This window comes from Monodon monoceros, unplaced genomic scaffold (genome assembly GCF_005190385.1).
Source record: "Monodon monoceros isolate NGI ecotype Baffin Bay Population unplaced genomic scaffold, NGI_Narwhal_1 Super_Scaffold_5, whole genome shotgun sequence".
NCBI classification, from domain to species: Eukaryota; Metazoa; Chordata; class Mammalia; order Artiodactyla; family Monodontidae; genus Monodon; species Monodon monoceros.
Window position 1 is genome coordinate 96,181,933 of NW_021703782.1, and position 23,093 is coordinate 96,205,025.

General features: G+C 44.5%; 1 protein-coding gene across 2 annotated transcripts in view; it reads right to left on the reverse strand.

Annotated features, from left to right (window-relative positions):
• ASTN2 (astrotactin 2) overlaps window positions 1-23,093 on the reverse strand; it is a 912,698-nt gene that overhangs the window by 470,706 nt on the left and 418,899 nt on the right. For both annotated transcript variants that reach the window (XM_029202991.1, XM_029202990.1), the window contains exon 7: window positions 19,675-19,842. In XM_029202991.1, coding sequence (XP_029058824.1) covers window positions 19,675-19,842 — 168 coding nt within the window. The remainder of the gene's footprint in view (window positions 1-19,674; window positions 19,843-23,093) is intronic.

The window sequence follows — 23,093 nt, forward strand, 5'->3', positions numbered from 1 at the left end:
GAGGACTTCTTTAGAAGTCAACTCAGCCAAACGTGCTGTGTGACCTCGGCAGGTCCCCTCCCTCCCTGAGACTTGGTTTCTCTACCCGTACAGTGAGGAGGTGGGTCTTGATGACACCTTTAGGAACCTTGTGTGTGTGTCTCTGATGTCCCCTTCTTCCTTACACTGCTGGCGTGAGATGTTTTGGCCTTGTTCTTCCCAAAGCATTTGAGACAAACTTGGATAACTGCATTTCAGTTGCCAGGTCCTCATTGCCTTTCATAATCAGGCCTTTGAGAGCAAGAAGAAAAAAAAAAAAAAAAAAAAAAAAGAGGCCAAAAGGTTGTGGCGGCACAGGCCGGTGACTGGGTCTGATGGAGATCACAGTCCTTAATCAAGGATACATGGGGGCTAATTGGCTATTGACTTAGCTCATGTGGGCAGCCCACGTGGGATGGCCTGGGCTCTGAAAGGCCACCGGCCAGGCCACACCAGACCCCGACTTCAAGGTCTCAGCCATGGTGACCCCTCTCAGCCAGCTCCATTCCCTCTCTTCCTAGCCTCCTCCATCCCCGAGTGCAACCCCACACACAATTATCTACAGATGAGTGTCTGGGGGGAACGCATGGGGGTAAGAGACTCCCTTAAAATTATGGCTGATTGAAGGTGGAGAGGGGTGAAGAATCTCACTAGCAGCCTGGAACAGATACAGACGCAGACATCTCCAATAACCAGGAAGGATCTGGCTCCAGGTAAGCAACGTGCGATTCCTAACAGGGATGCACAGAGCTGTGTCTGCTGGGCAAGGGGCTGCCATCTCCCACCACCGCTCCCCAACCTCCACCCCAGAGCCTGCCTCATCCAAGCTTCTCAGATCAGCCTGGAATGGGTTGAGGGGGAAGTCAAGGGTCATAGACCTATGAAGGTGAATGGCATTAACCTGGAATCAAAGCAATCTGAGGCTGAATCCTCGGTCTACTACTTATGGACTGAGTGGCCTTCACACCAGTGAAGATGGAGGGTGATAATAAGAGGGAACTCTGAGATCCCTAACTACCAGGCAGTGTTGGAATTTCTCTATTTATAGTAATTCATGTGACCCTACAAGCCTATGAGGCAGGTTCTATTTTCGACTCCATCTTACAAATGAGGAGACTTGAGGCCCAGAGGGGTTAAGTGACTTGCTTACCTAGAGTCACAAAGCTAAGAGGATAGGAATCCGGTGGGCCTGGTTCCAGAGACAGTGCTGCTGTGCCCAGGCTGCAATACCTCTCTCTCAAGGGGAAGGAGGAGTTTTCCAGACAGAGGAAATGATGGGTGCAAATGTAGGTCAGCGCACAAATGGGAAATCACAGGCCCTTTTGTTTCTCTGGATCAGCTGAATCAGGCACTGAGAAATTCCACCCTAATTCCACAGGTGTGGGGAAACAACCTCTGGGAACCCCCATACCCCCTCTCCAAAACAGTCACTCCCAAATGCTGAATCCAAGCATTCTGCAAGGAGAGAGTCAGTTTACAGCAAAGAAGACAGGAACTGGGGTTAGAACAGGCTTCAAACTGCATTTGTCACCCAGTGGCTCTGTGACTTTGTATTGAATATAATTTCCTGTCTCTGGCCAAGACTCAGTTTCCTCAATTCTACACTGAGGTTAATCAGTGAATAACACCAAGAATGCTCTGTCCCCAGTATGGGCTCCAGAATCGTAACACGCTATCGCCATGATTATTATTAGGGAGTTGGTTGTCTTACTGTCCTTTCCTGACCATAGCTTTTATCTTGAACCCCTTGGTTATAATCTGGGGAAAGGACAAGTTTAGAAGATGTGTATGGATCTCATTAAGCATGTGTTAATCCACCCAACCCCTCTGTGAATCAGGTGTTAGTGTCCTAATTTTACAGATGAGGAAACTAAAGCTACTGGGGTTAAGTGACTGGCCTCCAGATGATACAGTGGGAAAGAAACAGGGTCAGGATTCAAACCCAGTCCTGCATGACTCTGCAGTCAGAGCTCCCCGACAGGATGCCAGGTAAGATGGAGGAGTTTAACATGACCCTGCGTCTCACGCAAAATGACCCACCTTGGTGGCTCTCCCTGGCCGCCTATCACACCTGTGCTGGGGGTAGTCATGCCACGGGACCCTGCGGCTCTGTTTCCCCACCATTTAATGGGTGGCCTTGCTCAAGCCCCTTCATCTCTCTGAGCCTCATCCTTCTCTTCCAGAAGACAGGGAACAGACGCCTGTCCTCTCCCATTCATAAGGATGCTGTGAGGATAAAATATAGACTCAGACTCATCCTATTCAGAACACGTGATGATTAATAACACTGTTGTCCCCGCCGCCCGCACAAAACCTGAAACAGCAAAGTGAAATATACAAAATAAATTAAGCAGAGGGTAATTAATCATTTTGCAAAAGAGTTCTTCCCTCCACAGAGAAAGAGGCATTGATCATTTTTTCCCAAGCATCAGCTATCTTTGTGAGTTTAAAGTCAAATTTCATTTACAGAATTAAAGCAGAGTCATGATTTTCCAGATGTGCACAGAGTACAGCGGGCCACACGCATGTGCCCTGCCCATTCTGCCCATGCCGTCCAGGCCAGAAATCACGGGGGTCCAGACACCCACCAGCGTGGACCTTGGCCTTCCTCTAGTCGGATATTGGGGGAAATGGAGAGAACCAGGGGAGGGCATGTGACATCTGCACTCTGCTTCTGAGGGGGTCCCTTCCTCAGAGTGACCCCAGCCTCAGCTACAGGCAGGTGATCAGGGTCCCAGGAACTGGGAGGATTGTCATTTTCAGTTCCTTCCATCTGGAATATTGTACTATTTTACATCAGGTGTATGCTCAGCTGAATCCAGCTCACTTTCACTCCGCTACCCTCATTCCTGGTTAAAGCTCTCACTTCTCCCTGTCTCTCTTCTGTTCTATGGTTCACTCTTTCCCCCATCTTTGTCTCTCTTTGTTTCCCAGTCTTTGTGTCTTTTTCGCTGCTTCCGTGTCTCTCTTCAGTCTCTGCTTCTCTGTCCTGGCCTTTGCCTCTGTATGCACCTTCATATTCCTCACTGTCTGTCTGTCTGTCCCACTTCCTTTGTATCACTCTGCAGTGAAAATAACTGAGCTTGAGTCAGAGGCCCAAGTTAACTCCCCAGACCCACCTTCATTTCCTCTTCCTCAAATAAGAGGTAATAAAGGACAGTTGGTCTGCTTCAAGGGTTAATGCAAAGATAAAGGTTATGTAAGATACGGTGTGTAAAGGTGCCTAGAACAAAAAATACAGTCATATCCTGCTCATTCCAGGTCCCCTCCTTTTCTGCCTCTTTCTCTTGATTTCTCTCATTCTCCTCGTTCCCTTCCTTCCCTCTTCTCTCTTCCCTTCCCATCCATCCTGCTCTCTTTGCCCACCTCTCACACAAGCCCACACACTGTTGCCTCTGCCCCCCTCACCCCTGTCCCAGGCAGCCCCCACTCTCTGGCAACAACTTAGTTGCGGGACAGCACGGTTCCCACTCCTAAGATGCACATCCTTCTACAAAACATTTTTTATGCCACCTTTACTGGTATAGGATGGAGACTCATCATGAATCATTAAATTTAAGCAACGTGAGTCTAGGCGGCCTGCTCCAGGCTTCACTAGGAGGTCAGGCTCCACTGTCACGTCCATTTGTGGCCATTCGAGAAATTGCAGCAGTCCCTTCACGGTGCACGGGGCGAGGCACCTGACCTTGCTTGGCTTGAGAGGAGCAGCTTGAACTCCTGGATGTCCCGTCCTGATGAACAGTCTTGGTGTGCTCAGCATAAAATCCACACACCTCTCTCACTCCCTGCGGTCCGGTAGACACTTATCTAGTGAAGTTTTTTATATCTTTTTTAAAAAATTAATTAATTAATTTATTTTTGGCTGTGTTGGGTCTTCGTTGCTGCATGCGGGCTTTCTCGAGTTGCGTCAAGCGGGGGCTACTCTTCTTTGCGGTGCGCGGGCTTCTCTCATTGCGGTGGCTTCTCTTGTTGCACAGCACGGGCTCCAGGCACGCGGGATTCAGTAGTTGTAGCGCATGGGCTCAGTAGTTGTGCCTTGCAGGCTCTAGATCGCAGGCTCAGTAGTTGTGGCACACAGGCTTAGTTGCTCCGCAGCATGTGGGATCTTCCCAGACCAGGGATGGAACCCGTGTCCCCTGCATTGGCAGGCGGATTCTTAACCACTGCACCACCAGGGAAGTCCCGTGAAGAAGTTTTAATGAAAAGATCACTTAACACTGTAGCCAAAAGGCTGGGGCAGGAACACACACACACACACACACACACACACACACACACACACACACACCCCTCCTATTCAGAGATCTTTAATCATCTGCATTGAAATGAAAGCTGCCTTCAGTCAAGAAAGAGAAGAAAGCTAGTGTGATGCAGTGGGCTAGCTCCCTAAAGATGGCATCGAATAACCAGAGAAGGCCAGTACTATTATTGCTAAGCGCAGTGTTTTAAACGGTTTCATGGAGACCACTTCTGCTTCAAAATCTGTCATCACGCCTTCCATTCCATCACGATTAAGTCTCTTGTGGGTTAAGCACTGTCAACACTGGGGGTTCTTTTTGCCCTTGATTCAATAATTCCCATTTACTGAACATGTATATTTGCCATATAATGTAGCAGGTACTTTATACTGCTATGCTGATTCTAATTGTTACAATAACCTAGCAAAGGTGAATGAATACCTTCTTCTGTGATGAAAAAGAGCAGGAAATTGAGGCTTGGGGAAAATTAAGCAGTTTGCTTAAAACTGTACCAATACTGTAGTTAGAGGCAGAGCCAAGATTTTAACCCAGGTCTGCCTGACTTCAAAGCCGTGACTCTTACAATTTTGTTCTGACCGCCTCTCCAAACACAAAAGTGAGCCTACTATGAGGGCAGCTTGATTACGAGCGAAGAGAGGGTGGTGGCAGGGTCTGGTCCACTTCCCTCCCTGGGAACTGACTCAGTCTTGGGGCTCAGTCATTGTTTGTGGAAGCAAGACATGAATGAAGCTTATGGGGAACTCGCCACGCTCCAGATGCCCAACACTGAAACTCTTCCTTGCATGAATGAGTGGATCTGATCACAAGCATATGCAAGACGAGCCTGGCAAAGCAATGCTGGGAGCCGGTATGACCTGCACACATTGTAACAGACTCCTGAAGGCATTGGGTCAAATTGCAGGCAGGCGCCTACATCCCAAGGATGAAATATTTTGACTGCTTAAAATGTTCTCAAGAGGTAGGGAGAGCAAGCATCAGCAGGGTAGTCAGGAGACCTCTGCTCAGCCCCTGACTTAACTCTGGCGAGGCGCTGACCCGAGGTCAAGGGTGATGACCCACCCTCAGCAGCTGTAGAAGGAGGGGGTGGATTAGATGATTGGCACGGTGCCTCCAGCTCTGCCTCTCTTTGTTCTGGACTCCCGCCTCCAAACTTGCCCCTGCAGCAGAGTCTTTATAAAGGCTTCTCAGGAGAAGGTTTGGAGAGGCCACTGTCATGAGTTAATACTTTCCCTCCCCCAAAAGGGGCACTCAGAGTTGTGCAAGTTCAAAGTTGCCACCTGAGAATGACACCTTAGGTTCTGTGCTGAGGCTCCCTGCTCACCTCCTCTCATCCCAGCCCTGTGTGGCAGAGTGCCCGAGAAAGCTCTGTCCAGCCCCCTCACTTGCAACACGTGTTTGTTTCACTGTGCTCCTTCTTCTCTTATCCGAGGTCATTGGTGTCTGTTACAGACTGAATGTTTGTGTCTCCCGCGAATTTCTATGTCAGATCCCTAATCCCCAACGTGATGGTATTTGGAAATGGGGCCTTTGGGAAGCGATTAGGGTTAGATGAGGTAATGAGAGTGAGACCCTTGTGATGGGGGTAGTGGTCTTGTAAGAAGCGGAGGAAAGAGAGATCTTGCTTTCTCTCTGTATGCACACACCAAGGAAAGGCCAGGTAAGGACACAGTGACAAGTTGAGACATTGGCCATCTGCAGTCCAGGAAGAGGACCCTCACCAGGAACTAATTCAGCGTACCTCAATGTTAGGCCTCCCAGCATCTAGAACTGTGAAAAATAAGTTTCTATTGCTCAAGCCACCCAGTCTGTGATATTTTGTCATGACAGCCCAAGCAGACCAAGACAGAGTCATCCTCTCCTGGGTCTTTTCTTTAAAGACAGTGTGAAAACTGGTCCTGGAGCTCATACACACGTGGGGGACCTAAAAATTGGGTCCTTCATCTCTGACGTCAAAGACTGAAACCAATTCATTAGACAGAAAGCTTCAAAGGGACAGAGATGGCAGCTTCTTTTTCTCACTATCCCCAGTACTGGGCATGATGCCTGGCATATAATTGGCATTCACTAAATGACTGCAATGAATGAAATGCAATATCTAGATTCTGACCACTTCTTTCCACCTCCACTGCTACCACCCTGGCCCAAGCCACCAGCATCTGTGGTCTGGGTTATTCCATCAGTCTTCCAAGTAGCTTCTCTGCTACCACTCTTGTCTCTATCCCTATAGATTTTTTCTCAACAGAGTGGCCAGAGTAATTCTCTTAAAATATGTTAGATGACATCAGTCCTCTACTCAGAATGTTCTGTGGCTCCCCCTTGCATTCAGGTTGAAAGCCAATATTCTTAAAAAGTTCTACAGAGAGGGCTTCCCTGGTGGCGCGGTGGTTGAGAGTCCGCCTGCCGATGCAGGGGACACGGGTTCGTGCCCCGGTCCGGGAAGATCCCACATGCTGCGGAGTGGCTGGGCCCGTGAGCCATGGCCGCTGAGCCTGCATGTCCGGAGCCTGTGCTCCGCAACAGGAGAGGCCACAACAGTGAGAGGCCTGTGTACCGCAAAAAAAAAAAAAAAAAAAGTTCTACTGAGGTTCTGGCCCTCTGTTCCCTCTCTGACCCCATCTCCTAATATCCTCCTAGTGTCCAGCGAAGCCCAGGCACATTCTTTCCCATGATCTTCCTCAGATATGTGAGGCAGAGTCCGCTCCCAGAGCCTTTGTACTGACTATCTCCTCTGCCTGGACTCTGCTCTCGCCCGATATCCACAAAGCGTGTTTCTCCCTCACCTCCCCAACAGTGCCTACCTTGAAGAGGCTACTAAAATGTGCAACCATCCCTCTTTTCCGCATTCACAGCCCCCCTTCCTGTAGTCTTGTTTTCAATAACACGTCCACTTCTAACATAGGATACACTGTATTGATTACTACCTGTATTCTAATCACCTGTCTGTCCCGCGCCCCTACCAGAGCATGAGCTCCATCATGGCGGCAATTTTTATCTGTTCTTTTCATTCTGTCACTGCCTGACATCCTGCTTAAATTAGATGCTTGATAAATACCGGATGAATGTTAAGTGAACAAATCCACGAATGAAAGAATAAATACCAAACCCAGCTCTTTAACTCAGATGCCAAAGCATGAAATCAGTCTACTAGACCAGGGGTTGGCATTTTTTTTTTTTTTCTTTAAAGGGCCAGATGGCAAATATATTAGGTTTCGCAAGCCACAGAGTTATGACTACTGAACGCTGCTGTTGTAGCTACAAATAGTCATAGGCAATATGTTAACTAGTGAATATGGCTGTGTTTCAATAAAACTTTATGAAAAACAGCAGTTGGCTGGTGGGCTGTAGTTTGCTGACCCCCGCACTAGACCAGGCTCTACCCGGCCAAGCAATGTGTCTGGTTTTGCTCACTGTTAAATCTTGGTTCCTAAAACATTACTCAGCACAGCACTGTCACTCATAAATATTTTAAATGAAATAAAATACATATGAAACATAATTTCACTCTTCACTCTCTGTCACAGCTGTCTAATTGAACTTGCTGCAATCATAGAAATGCTCTTCAATACACAGCCACTAACCATGTGTGGCTACTGAGTACTTGGAACACAGGGACTGTGGCTTAATTCACATTTTAATTTAGCCACATATGGCTATTTGCTACTATATTGGACAGTGTAGGTCTATCACAATCATGCTTTTGCTTCATGGTCCAACTCTGGTCTCTCCCCCTACAAGAAGCCTTCCCTGACTGCTCAGGCTCATAGTAAACTGCCTTTTTTTTAAACAGTCCTACAATACTCATTTTATTCAATCCACCTTTTGAGCACAGCTCTAATAATAGCTAACATCTGTTAAGTGTTGTGTACCAGGCATTATGCTAAGTGCTCAATATGCTTTACCTAGTTCAATCCACGTAATCATTCTCTGAGGGTTATTATGTTGGTATCATCTACCACCATTTACCACTGAGAAAAACAGAGGTTAAGAAAGGGTTGGGAAAGTGTCCAAAGTTGTGCAGGTCCAAAATGAAGGGGCTGGAATTTGAATCCCAGTGTACTGGAACACAGAGCTCAAGTTCTTGACCATTACAAGATGTTTATTAAGAGTTGAAATGTGTGGTGGTCCCAGTTTCCTGTTTGTACATTCCTTCAAGAAATCAGGAAGCACGAGTGATCCTATTTCTACATCCTCCAGAGCCAGAGTTGGACACAGCATTGGCTTTCAGCGCAGATTTCCAGTACACAGAATTTCAGAGCTGGAGAGCACTTAGAGAAATCTAATGTAAGTTCCTCTTATATTAAACAGAGAAACTGAGGCCCAGAGACAGAGTGCCATGTCAAAAGTTACATCTTGAGTAAAAACTGCAGATCTAGGAGAAGCCCATGGAATTTATCTCCAAATCCAGTGTTTCTTCTTTCATCCACTCATTCCATTATTCATCATTAAACATCAGTACAATGGGATAAAGCAGGGAATAATATAGACAAAATCCTTGTCTTTTTATGGCGTACAGTCTCTTAGATAACAAGGAATTGAATACAGAACCACACAAATAAATGTATATTAATTATACATTGTAGCGTAGGCTAGCGGTTAAGAGGATAAACTCTGAAGCCAGACTTCTGAAATTCCAGTCTAAACTCTACCATTTCTTAGACGTGTGACTTTGGGAAAATCCATTCACTTACATAATTTAGATTCCTCACATGTAAAATGGTGATAGTAATAGGGCATTCCACTAATTCTAAGACACACAACTTTCCACATTTCAATATCCCTGAAAATGAGGACTTATGTGGTAATTATTAGCAACTTATGGTTATTAATGGCAGCATTTTTTCCTTAACAGTGTGTAAGATATTGGTACATACATCTGTTTGTGTCTTGGTTTAGTTAAAATATGACTCTATCTACCTCACAGGGTTATTGAGAGGATTAAATGAGATAATACATGTGACTTGCTTAGAAGAGGGCTGACACAGAGTTTGTGCTACATAATGTGCATTATTATTATTACTATCATTGTATTTACTATAAAGAAAAAAGTAGAGTGCACAAATGGAGCTTAAAACATGGAGGACGGGGCTTCCCTGGTGGCGCAGTGGTTGGGAGTCCGCCTGCCGATGCAGGGGACGCGGGTTCGTACCCCGGTCCAGGAAGATCCCACATGCCGTGGAGCGGCTGGGCCTGTGAGCCATGGCCGCTGAGCCTGTGCGTCTGGAGCCTGTGCTCCGCAACGGGAGAGGCCACAGCAGTGAGAGGCCCGCGTACCGCAAAAAAAAAAAAAAAAAAAAAAACCATGGAGGAATAACTGAGTCTAGAAGGTCAGCAAAAACGTCCTTGAGGAAGTGACATTTAAACTGAAACAAGAAGGACAAGGATGCATGAAGAAAGTGGCTTATACGAAGTGGGGGTGGGTAGAGGGCAGACTGCAGCCTGCACAGTGAACACACCTGCAAAGACCTATCACACTGGCTACTGGAAATGCCTCACCCTTGACAAGTGTGGACACTTCACAACATGGCTTTTGTATCCTAATAACACTCCCATCTCCAATCTATACTTTTGCCCATACTTTTGTTTATTTATAATCCATTGGTCATAAGATACTACAAATATATTTAGAAGCTTCCTGAATTTTTTTTTTTTTTAATAGTAGGACACAGAACATTTTTGGGGGGGGCAAATATATTTTTGTAATACATTTGTTGGCTAAAATTAAACACAGACTCTAATTTAAATGACCGTAGATTATTTTCTGGATGATAAAATCTAGTTTTAGAAGCTGAGAGCCCTCTTCCTCATTGGTACAATTCTCCTGGACATAATTACCAGAGACACATCTCAGGTTATCTTCCTCCAGGCAACTTTACAATATGAGGTTCTCACAACCTCTTTCTTTCAAGTTCAGAAGTAAAGGCTGCCTTGAACTTCCAGTGGGACTGGCATGTTCCCAATAAGAAAATGTTTTCAAAGTCTCTTTTGCAGCCCATTCTAACCTTCCCGTCCTTCCCAGCGCTTGAGCAGGCAGTCCTGTGGCTTGCTGTCGTGGGCTCTCTGAAATTTTATGACCTCATCTTTGACACAGATTGTTTTTTCCCAAGGACCTCTACCCTCTTCCACAACATAACATTTTACAACACATTTAAACCAGATAAAGCCAGACTCCCAAACAGAGATAAAAAATGGTTTCCCTACAACTCATAAGTGCTGTCCCAGTTTCACCTCTCCGGTTCTGCATGTTTCCCTCACCCCCAACCCAAACGGGTCCTTTTATTTTTTTCCAGGTCAACTTATTCTGCAAATTCTTTGTCCAAAGGATTTATGCCTGCCTCTGAGAATTCTCAGCAAACACCTACCATAGGGCGACTGCCAGAATGTCTCTGTCTTCTCCGGGCTAAGCAGACCCTCCCACACACTCACTCTCAATACAGTAGGCTCCTCACTAAGTCTGGGTCCAAATCCCAGCTGAGACACTTAGTAAGTACATGACCCTGAGAATGTCAATCAGTTACTTTAAGACACAGCTTCTAGTATGGAAAACGGAAGCAATAATAACCACCTAGATGTGCTGTCATGAAGACCAAGAGAGTTACTAAATCAGTCTCAGCATGATACCCGGTACACAACAAGCACATAATAAACAGTAGGTGCTGTTCCTGTACTCATGTACCTCTTGATATCTCACCCAAATTCTACCATCCTTCTCTTAACTATAACCTATATTTGGTCACTGTCCCATCTGCTATAAATAAATAATGAATGCATCAAATGGATCAGTCTGATGTGATAAATGTGCTTTTATGATTAACATTCATTTCACGGAATTTAAGCAGAAAAATCTTGGTCTGTTGTTGTTTGAACGTCTTTTGTTGGAAATGGTGTTGGATAGTTTGTTTACATTATCTTGTATGTCTGAAAAATAAGGCATTGGGTTCATTAATTTACAGTCAGTTTAGATGAGTTTTGTTTAATACATCTCCCAGTAAAGTTCGGGACCAAGGAATGGTGAGGTGGAGAGCATTATGGATTCTGAGGATCGGTGGCTCACTTTATGAAGGACTGATTTCCCCAGTTGAGGTCCACTGGGGTAACAGCATAGTTGGATATGGACTGATCCTAACCAGAGCCTACTCTGAGTTCAAGAAAGACTAGTGATACTGAGCTCAAGGGAGAAGGTGACTCTCAGCAGAGAATTAATTGTCCCAGATAAAAAATCTTCAGCAAAAACACACTTAGCCAAAATGTCACTGTCAGCACCCTTAGGGCTACTCCTGGTCTTGACACCAGAACCCTACACCCAACCCACTAACCAACTCTTGACCTTTCAGCAACTGAAACTTGCTTCTTATGCATTCATTAATTCACTCATTCATTCACTCACTCATTTATTCATTCAAGAAAAGATGTATTGATGCAGGAACTGTTTCAGTACCTGATACGCAGCAATAAACAAGATGAGCAAAGGTCAACTCTTTATAAAACTTATGTTCTCACATATAAATTTCTCCTCTCTGGTCTGCCAGAAAGTTGGCTCTCTTTGGATAGGTCTCAACTTATTTAACTGCACATCTCACTAAGCACCACCCAACGTAAACCCTATGTTATCTACTACATTACCTAGAAACCCCCCATGCTACAATCCCCTTCAAGGCAGAGACATTCTTATTCTCTGTGAATTCTTGGTTTTTACAACTTCATGAAGTCCTTGTGTCCCTTTAAACGTTAATAATACAGGGATCAGCAAATAACAGAAACAATCTATAAACAACTGGAAACATTTAGTACATTATAAGACATACATAGGACATAACTACACACATTGTATTCTCATTTCATATCCAATTGCAAATGAAAAGTGGCTGCTGAAGACATGAAAATAAACTGCATATGATGGCAAACATGACTGACATCTGTATCAATTTGAAAAGAAAATTCAATCTGCTTTGAATGCCATTTACAAATTGTTTCAATCATACTTATGTTCTAAGTTATTAGTGCTTAAAAGGTCATAGAAACATAGAAATTTTAAGCTGGAAAATATCTTAGGAATTATTCAGGGCTGTAATTTGTATCTTGCCACTAATTGACTGAGTGACACCAGGCAACTTGCTTAGCCTCCGTGACCCTCAATACATTAGACTAGATGATCGCTAGGGACCTTTCTAGCATTAAAATTATGTTTCCACTGATCTCCTTGTTGAAAAGAAGGAATATGAAGTTCACAATATGTGACATACCCAAGGTCAAATGACAAATCTGTGGCAAAGCTGGCACTAGGATTGAGAGCCTATGACTTTTTTCATTGCGCACATTTAAAAGTCACACAAGGACTAAATGAAAAGCCAGCAGATGGAAACATCCAGGTTACTGCAAGTTTCTTCATTAGGTGGTCAGGTCTTAGAGGCCAGAGGCTGTATCTTACTTTCTTCTCACATAATCTAACACAGCTGTGCATTGCTGAACTAAAGGTATTTCATAAAATAGTTATTAAATTAATTGAAATGTTTATTAAATTAATGAAGTGAAGACACTATGGACTAAATAACTGATTATAAAATATAGCAGTAGACACTACGTTTTGAGTGCCCACCATAAATTAGGTACCGTACCAAGTGCATTTTAAATGTGATTTTTCATCTTCTTCTCACAACAACTGTGCAAAATGGGAATTATTTGCCTCTTTTTGTAAATGTAAAAATGAGGCTTGGATATGTTAAATGACCTGCCAAAGTCAGTAAACAGAAAGGCAAGCATTTGAACCCAGTTCTGTAGGATTCCAAAGGATATTCCAATTCTACTCTGGTTCACTAAAGGCTTGAATGAATAAAGGGATAGGTGAAAGAATTAGTGACTAAATGAGTCACTAATTCTGCAGTCACTAATTCTGCAGCTACCTGCCTCATGTGGTTAGGGCCATACTGTCAATGATTTTGTACACAGAATTTAACATGATACCACCCATTTGCAGAAATTTAATAAAGCTGTTGCACTAAGATTCACCCATGATGACATTTTTAAAATTACTTTTACTGAGGTAACTGGTTTGTAACACTATACATTTCATGTGTACATTGTATTTCTATTTCTGTACATGCTACAACATGCTCACCACCAAAAATTTAGTTCCCACCCATCACCATAGAGTTGATCCCCTTTACCCATGTCACTCTCCCCATTCTTAAGGTCAAGGCCTGATCATTTGGACTGTGTGGTGCTGCATTTGATCGGACCATAGCACGTAGTCCTTGAATGTTCACTTCCTGTCTACAGAGAGCTGCAGAGTAACGGTAGTTTATTCTGGAAGGGAGCATAATGCCGCCCTCCGGCAACATTTTCAAGCCTTCTCTGAGCCATCACTGAGACTCTTCTTTGCCTTGGTCCTTGATTAGTTTGTTCTCATCCCATCCACTGTTATGATGGCAAATGTTTAATGATTGGCTTTCCAAAGAAAATAAGCCATGATTTGTAACATTTACCAATTTTGTTGGGTATAAATACTCTCATCACAGCCAATTTCCAAGCTACCTGCATGACAGAACTGAACAAAGAGCTGGGATGAGATGGTAACAATCGACTCTCATGAGTTCACAGAAAATAATGAAAGGAGGAAGAAAGGGAGGGAGGGAGGGAGGGCGAGAGGGAGAGAGAAAGGAAGGAAATTTCCCTTCCTAGGCTCCTTGAAAAAATCGAATTCACCAACTTTCAGTTTCTTCCTCTATATCTGCCTATATATAAACTCAGATTTTAACTCCATACAAGCCAGCTCCAGCACACTCTGGAATCAATTCCATAATCGGCCCTGCAGGTGGTACTAATTATTGAAATCCCTGGACAAACACACCTGAGCTGGGCTATGGCACAGAGGCAGGAAAACTTGACCAGGCTCCTTCACACATCACGGCAATTATATATTCTTCAGCAACACTATCTCCCCAATTTCCTTCTCCTTTCTGGTCAGCTGGGAAGAATGATCCTTCTTGCTGACACATCCAATAAAGCATTAAGGCATGATGATCCGTACTTGGACTCCATGACTTGGTTCAGCCCTATAGATCCCCCCAACAGAAGGAAGGGCTCATTTAAGGGAAGCTAAGCCACTTTTGTCAGATCTAAGATCTGAATATGTACAGGGCTTGGGGGTTTATTTTTTCCATGACCTCACCAAATTCTAATTCTTGGTGGAAGGTTGAGGAGAGAACACCCAGCTATTCCCTTGGGCAGTTAGATGTTCCCTAAAACAACTGGATAGATAGAAGGCAAGTTTCCCTTTTTCAGTGGCCGATGTAGCCTTACTAAAATCCCTGGTGGTTCTCAGAATCTTCAGATCCTCATCTTTCTGTGAGCTCTCTTCACCCCACCTTTCCAACCTTATCTCCTTCCACTCCCCGGGTTCTCTCCCTCTACCTCATGTGCAGCACATTCTCCAGAGGCCAGCCCAGCTATGCTGCTCTCTGGTTCTGGGAATCACTCTAGACTTACTTCCTCTCTTTCTCCATCATCAAGATTCCTCTGCTCAAGCACCTTTTATTCATACTCCCTACTGATTCTACAAGGCTCAGCTAAAAGGTCATATTTTCCATGATGGATCTCCTGAAATTCCCATCTAGAATACATTTCTCCCTTTTCTCCAGGCATGAGGTACTCTATAAATGCCTGTTCTTGATTTATTCTACATTGTGTCTTTTATAATAGCTGTAGAGGAGCGTATTATTTTTATCCGTGCAAAAATGTGAAATCCATGAAGGCAGGAACATTGTCCAGTTTGTCTGTGATTTCTCATAGCACTTGACACACAAGACTTAATGCATTTGTGGAATTAAGAAAATATTGCTTGAACGGATTTAACAAACTGAAATAAATTTTACATAGTGGGTTTGAGTCAAGCTCCATGAAAATATATTCAGGGAACTTATGTTCCTATTTCCACTCCTTATCTGTAGATCACCCCATCCATTTATGTCTTGTGATTTGTAAGAGCAAGGTGCTCTGCTGAAGGACAAATAAGATACAGCAGTAAGCTTGAAGGAGCTTACATTTTAGCGTTGCAGTTTCCAAATAATAACTCACGTTTTAATCAAATTTCTAGTCAACAGAAAACTCTGGTGATACTGTAGAAGTCATCCATTCTACAGAGAGGAAATGAGAGGTAATTAAGTAAATAGAATTTTGAAAAGTAGATAATTAAAGGATAGAAGAAATTTCAGGTAGAGGGAAGAGCCTGAACTCTAGTCAGAAGGTAAAACTCTGCATAGGGTGTTTGGGGGGTGGGAGGATTGTGAATGTGAGCAGAGAGGAGAATGCAAAGGGGAATGTTCTTGGGAATGTATGTAGCTGAATGGGAGGGTAAGACTCTCTAGCTGGTGTGGCTACTGGACAGCTCTTGGTGACCCAATTTCTCTAGTGCTGGAAAATATTTAATCTGAGTTTATATGTAAGTGGGTATGGAGGAAGAAGCCGAAAATTGGTGAATACAAATTTTTCAAGGAGCATGGGAAGGGAAATTTCCTTCCTTCCTCCCTCCTTCCCCCTTTCATTTTTTTTTTTTTTTGTGAATGAATTATATGTCAGTATAATGATAAGTTTTAAAGATACACAGATGAGCAAAACACATGCTTTGAATCCCCCTCGCCAGCCCCTAGCAAAGCTTACAGTCTGGTGGTAGATCCAGACGAGGAAAGAACAATGACCGCCCAGGGGCAAGGACTATAACACAGGGAGGCACGGAGGCTATGAGAGCAGAGAGGAGGACCCCTGAATTTGGTCAGGGCTGGGGGTGGCGAGTCATGAATGCCTCTGAGAGGAAGGATGTTTGGACTTCATGAAATGGAAATCAAAAGAGCCCCTGGGGCTTCCCTGGTGGCGCGGTGGTTGAGAGTCCGCCTGCCGATGCAGGGGACACGGGTTCGTGCCCCGGTCCGGGAGGATCCCACATGCCGTGGAGCGGCTGGGCCCGTGAGCCATGGCTGCTGAGCCTGCGTGTCCGGAGCCTGTGCTCCGCAACGGGAGAGGCCACAACAATGAGAGGGCTGTGTACCGCAAAAACAAACAAACAATAAAAAACAAAACAACAACAACAACAAAAAAAAGAGCCCCTGGTCTCCAAGTAAAAGGAGGAGAAAGACATTTCAGGGGGGAGGAAAACAGCCCGTGAGAGGGACGCAGGCATGAAAAGGCATGGTGCCTTCAGGGAAGTGCGGTATCAGTGGACCTAGAGCCCACGGTATGTGACAAATAGAGGCAGGAGATAAAGTGATAAAAGTAAGCATGATTTTGTCTAGATAAATAATGAATTAACAAATATGGCGACTGGGCCTCTCGCTGTTTGTTTAGAACATGAGAGGACTATTTGGGAAGAAGAGTTTAGAGCCTTGCTGCACCAAGGGTAGTACCTGGGTCAGAAGTATCAGCAAGAGCTGACAGCCGTTTAGGGAAGTAGAATCTCAGGCCTCACTGTAGACCTACTGAGGGCTTGAGAAGCACTGGTTAGGAGCACAGCATCCTAGGTTTGAATCCTGGCTCTGCCACCTGTGTGTGTGACTTTGTTCCTTTTACCTTTCTTCTCTGGGTATCAGTATCATCAGTGATAAAGTTGAGAAGGTCAACCCAGTGGATTCTAGCAACATCTTCAACTCTAAGGGGCTGAGTGCGTGCACATGCACGCGCGCGCGCGCGCGCGCGCGTGTGTGTGTGTGTGTGTGTGTTGGGGGTAAGGGGATACTGCTTAGGGTGTCAGTGCCTTAAAGTCTAAATGTTTTAATTAAGAGAAAGAAGATTCAGCTGTCTGGTCCAATGGTACACTAGAGTTGCATCACATTTTCTGAATAGCTTCCCCAGTAGGCCTATGTAAAGGCTGGAAAAATGTGTCTGAATATAGGCTCCCAACTAAAGGATAAGGAGGGAATGATGGTTAGAAAGCCTAGTCCCTGCCTGATTCTGCAGAGACACAGGGGTTAGCCTGGAGAATCCCTCTCCTTATTCCCGAATTGCTTGCCCCATGGAGAAGCGGAAGAGAATTTGGGTAGAGAAAGCAAACTCTTGACCTGGGCCACTGAGTCTCCTCAGCTCTACAGAGCCTTCCTCACGGCATCAGTACAGTGAGATTTTCAGGCAAGATGGCCAGAATCTTGTCAATGGAGAGGCAGGTGAAATTGCAGAGAAAAATATACCAGTATGAGTCGTGGGGAAGAGCACAGGACGGGGAGAAGGGGAACTGGGGTTCTAATGCCAGCTTCATTTCTAACTTGCTTTGTGATCTTGGTAAGCTTTTCTCCTCTCTAACTCCTATTTCCCTGTTTGTGGACATTAGTAACTATTGGGCAGCAACTATGAGTAAGATGCTGTCCACTTACTAAGCAATAACTGTAGATAAGATGGTGTCCTTTGGGTTAATAGTATCCGTATGTTGTTGACTCACAAATTTCTATCTCCAGCTAAGACCTCTTCTTTGAATAAGACTTTTGGATTCAAATGCCTATTTCTCATCGCTACCTGATGTTTACGAGTCATCTTGAACTAACACCCAAAATGGCAGTCTCCATCCCCTTCACCTCAGCCCTGACCCGCCTACAGCAGCTTCTGACTCAACAAATGATAAGTCCGTCATGTCACTGTTCAGAGTGAACGATTTGGAATCATCTTTGACTCCCCTTTATTTCTCATCTTCCATATCCAATAACAAGTTCTGTCAAGTCTACACTCTAAATATATCCAGAATTTGATCATTTGTCACCATCTTCTCCCCTAATCCCTGTGTTCCCAGCCACTACCAACTCCTGTCTACACTGGGAAAACAGTGCCCTTGAACGCCCTCTAAGTTGATTTGTCACACAGCAGTCAGAGTGGTCCTGTTAAAATGTAGGTCAGATCATGTTGCTCCTTTGCTCAGAATCCTCCAATGACTTCTCATCTCACTCAGAGTAACATCCAAAGTCCTTTTCCTATATAAGGCCTTGCAACCACCCCCACCACCACCCCCTTCCCAAGCTTCTTTTCAAGTTTGCATCCTAACTTCTCTCTCTCTCCCCTCCAACCATACTGGTCTTCCTGCTAGTGCTGAATCAATGGGATCTTCCTGTGCTCCTGCTGCAGAGGCTGTCCCTTGCTATTCCCTCGGCCTAGAATGTTTTCCCCCCAGATGTTAGCATGGCTTCCACCGTCTCCATCTTAAAGTGCCGGCTAAAATGTTACCACCTTGGAGAAGCCTTCCCTGACCACTCTTTCTGTAATAACAACTCCAGCCCTACTCCCAGCTCAGCATCCCTTATGCTTCGTGCTCTCCCCCCCAGCATTTATCATCCCCTGACACAGTATATCCACATCTACCTGTTTGTCTATTGCAGCACTGTCCCACAGAACTTTCTGCAATGATGGTAATGCCCCGAGTCCTCCAAGAGGTAGCCACTGGACACATTAGCTATGGAGCACTTGAAATGTGGCTAACGTGGCTGAGGAAATGTTTACTTTTATTTAATTTTAATTAACTTAAATTTAAACAGCCACAGGTGGCTAGTGGCTATCTTCTCAGGCAGTGCAAATATAATGTCTCTGTATAATATGAACTTAATTAGGACAGAGATTTTGCCTTTTTTGTTCACTGCTATGTCACCAATGCCTAGAAGAGTGCCCGGCTACTCAATAAATATGTGCCAAATGAATGAATAAATGAGTATGCTAGGAGATTTCCATACATTATCTCATTTAATCCTAACAACAGGCTTGTGAGTTAGATGCTACTTTCCTTCTCTAGTACTCAGAGAGAGAAAGTATCTTGCTAAGGAATGCCCAGCTAGTTTGTACCCTACAGCCAACATCTCCCCATTTAAGGTGAAAAAGTTCTGGGGATCTAATGTACAGAATGGTGAACAGTTAACCATATGGTATTACATGTGGAAAACTCCTAAGAGAGTAGATCTTAAATGCTATCACCACATACACAAAAAAAGTAAGGTGGTGGAAGTGTTAATGAACCTTATTGCTGTAATCATTTATATGTGTATTAAATCATCACATTGTACACCTTAAACTTATACAATGTTATATGTCAATTATATTTCAATAAAGATGAAAAAAAATGATAAAGAATACCCAGCTAGTAAAAGGTATTGATAGATAGGATCTAAGCTCAGGGATGTCTGGTGACACTCAGACACTGGTTTGCTGAAATTGGACTAGATGTTCTCTGTGGTCCTTTCTGAGATGCTGTGGTTTTATAAGAATTTGCTTTGTTGTCTGGCAATGGCAGGACATAGTTTAACCACCAGTGGGATTGATGGACCTTTACATAAAGCCCCTTGTCAATCACTCAGAAGCCATGATTCTTCAGGCAGAAGGAGTGCAGACCCTCTTCCAGCCGACACCCTCCCTCCCTCCAACCCCAGCCCTGCTCATGGCTCACCGGTTTCTGGGTCGCAGAGCTGCTCACAGGCATCCGTGGTCCTCTGTCCGCAGAGGTCCCTCACCCATGGGGAGGTGGCATTGATCTGGTAATACAGGGACAGCTTGGCCGGGTTTAACCAGTCGGAGATGTCCAGGTAGCTCCCTTCACTCACCACAAAGCTGCTCCCTGTGGGGAAACAGAGAGAGAGCTACTTTCTCCACGATTTTAGGGTACAGGTGTCTTGCCACTGATGCTGCAGGGCAGGAACAGAGACAGGTGCATACAAGCCATCCGCCCCGCGACCCCAGGTCCTCTGTTCTCGCTTAGCTACACACATTCACAGAGCACTTACAATGAGCCAGTCATGGTGTCAGCAGCCAATGGAGACAGACAAGTCAGACATGAGAGGCAGTTCAGCCTAGCGCTTAAGGGTCAGGCCCTTAGGACTGAGAGAGACTTGGGTTCAAATCCTGGATCCACCTTTACCAGCCATGGACTTTAGACAAGTCACTCAATGCCTCTGGGCCTTGGCTACATCATCTGTAAATAGGAATAGGAACGGAACCCACCTCACTGTTGTGAAAATGAAATAAATCAATGTAGAAAAAGTGTTTAGCCAGTGTCTCATTTGTCCTAGTAAAGAATGATTAAACATTCAAATTTAAAATATAAAAAAAGCTTTTGTTTCTGTCACCCAGGCATCCCCCTTGGAACAGGGGTCACTCACTAATACCCCGCAGTGGGAGGCAGATTATATCCCTCGGAATCACTGGCTGAGTATAAGGGAAATAGCATGCTGGCCCCCTGGCCTTGGTTGCGTTTTGTTTTGTTTTATTGTATGAGAGATAGAGAAAGAAAGAGAGAGAGAGAGAGAAGGATTCAAAGAAATCTGTAGCACCTCTAAAAGAAAAGCAGCACTTATGCAATGGAAGATGCCTTAATGTTGGGATATAATAAGGAAAGATGGAGTTTGGGGTGAACTGGGTACTACAGGCTCTATCAAAATGAAGCAGGTGCAACTCAGCTCTAGCCAGCTCTTGCCAAATGGGTCTAAAGGTAAGTGGTGCAAGGACTTCAGGTTTTCATCAGGAGAGGCTGAAAATTTACATTTTTATTGTAATCAACCAATTTGGAAATGATGGTTTAAATTTGTTCTTGAAAGCTTGTGTAGGCCAAACAAAAGACCTCCCCTCCACACACACACATACACACTTACACAGCCATATATGGGTTACATACATATATACACATACATATATTACATATATTCTTTGGGGTCAAGGAGCAGAAGCCCATTCAGGGTGGCTGCATATTGGGTGTAAGTGCTGAGTGTATATATGTAGCAATATAGTGAAGGTAGAATTTCACGGAGGGAAATGGGGGAAAAAAGAGTTCAAATAGGACCAGGTTCCTCAAAGCTGGACTTGGAGAGTGGTTCTAGATTTATGGCAGATCTAGAGACCTCAGCAGAAGGAGATCTTAAATTGTTTCAAAATTAGCATGACTTGGCTTCTCTCCCTACATCTGCTTCTCTCTACCTCACTATCAAGCAACAAAATCTTTCCATGTAGGCAATTAAAATTTTCCAAAGAGGGACTCAATTAATAGACATCCTGTGGGTTTGGCAGCAACCTCTTTGTCAGGTCCCATCAGACCCTGCTGGCTAACCAATGGTCGGGTTCGTCTTGCCTCTGGTACCCAGCTGTGGTCCAATGGGCAATGGTCAGAGAGGCAGGGCCACATCAAACCCTACCTGGCTGCCCTGAGGATCTAAGATTCCCTGGAAAGGATATGGGCATGGCAGGCAATGTTATCTTCTCTAAGTCATACACATGTTATGATTTATATCATCATATAGAATGAGTTCCTAAATAAAAGCGCAGTGGACAATATGGTTTTGGTGAGGATGAAAGAGGACTCTATGTGAAAAGCATTGGGAGTAGATAGCATCTGGCTGGGAGAAAAGGAAATGACCACATTTGAAGTTGGCCTTAAAATCCTTGGCAGCTAAAGCAAAAAAAGAAGAAGTCTGTTGGATTCCATGTTTTAAATTTCTGGCAAGGGGAGATATGCAAATCGATCTCCAAAGCCATATTTTCCCCTCTGGAACTAAGCCCGAGCAGAAACATGTCACATGGGTCCTTGTGCAAGGCACTGAACGTCAGTATCAACTACAGATTTTTCTTTTAAAAAGCACAGTCATGCTGTTTAAGTGGATAATTCTTGTATTTATTCTCACTAAAGACTGAGGGATGGATATTGAATTATGTCCCAGGGCTGAGTTTGGCTAATCCCACTACTTTAGGAAAGCTACACAGCACAGGGATAAAGAGAATAGAGTCAGCAAGATATGTATTCAGATCTTCACTCCGCTACCCACCAGCTCTGTAAACTTGGACAAGAAAACAAATCCTCAGTTATATCCTATGAAAGCTGTGATTTCCCCTTCACAGGGTTAAAAAAAGATAAGGATTTAATGAGACAATGCATTTGTCTTAGGTCAGGTTCACCAGAAATCACTCTTAATGGCAGAGACTGGCATGCAGGAGGTTTTTTGGGGTGTTCTCTTGTGAGGGCATGAGCAAAGAGGGGTTGGGCAGAGGGAGAAGGTAGATCGCCATGCCGTTGTAGCAAAGCCCTCAGCTGATCCCACGGGAAGCCCTGGAACTAAGATGGTCCTTCTGAGTTGTTCCAAATCAAGATAAGGGTGTCAGGTCTTCGTATCCCCAAAGAGCCAGTCATAGGCCGTAACACATCCCTGGGGAAGGGACATAAACTTGGATGAAGTGGTCCCTTTTAATGGAGGGCATTTCTCCAAGGAAGACTGAGAGAGAGTGGTCAACCGTCAACATTCCAGGCGGCTGGGGGAATGAGTGCCCCTGTTCTAATGAGAGATTTGGAAGCAGCATTACAACATCCACTATAGTACGTGAAGTCCCTGGCACATGGGGGAATCTCAACTTGCTGGAGCTATTTTCATTACTACTTGGATTTCTTATGAGCTTGGAAGCTCTGAATGCAATCCTGGTTAACAGATATTTTCAAACATGAGAAATATGATTCTCATTGGAAGTGACTCACTCGAGAGCAGGTTATCCTCAGCTTCCTTAAAAAGATACTACGCCTAGGTATACTGTTGGTTTAATGACACAAGGAAGTTACCATCCTTTGAACTCACTCTCTGGTCCAGATCCTGGGATGAATAATGTTCACTTAATCCTTACAAGAGCCTTGCAGCATAGGTATGTCCCTGCTTTTACAGAAGGACAACGTGAAGTTCAGAGAGATGTTGACTTAGCCAAACTTGCACAACTAGTAAGTGGCCAAAGGGGAAACTGAACCCAGGTTTCTCAGCATTCAAAGCTCAGACCTGCCCATTACCCCAGACTGCCTTGAGAACTGGAGCTTTGGTTGGGTATCAGGCAGAGTTGCCTTCC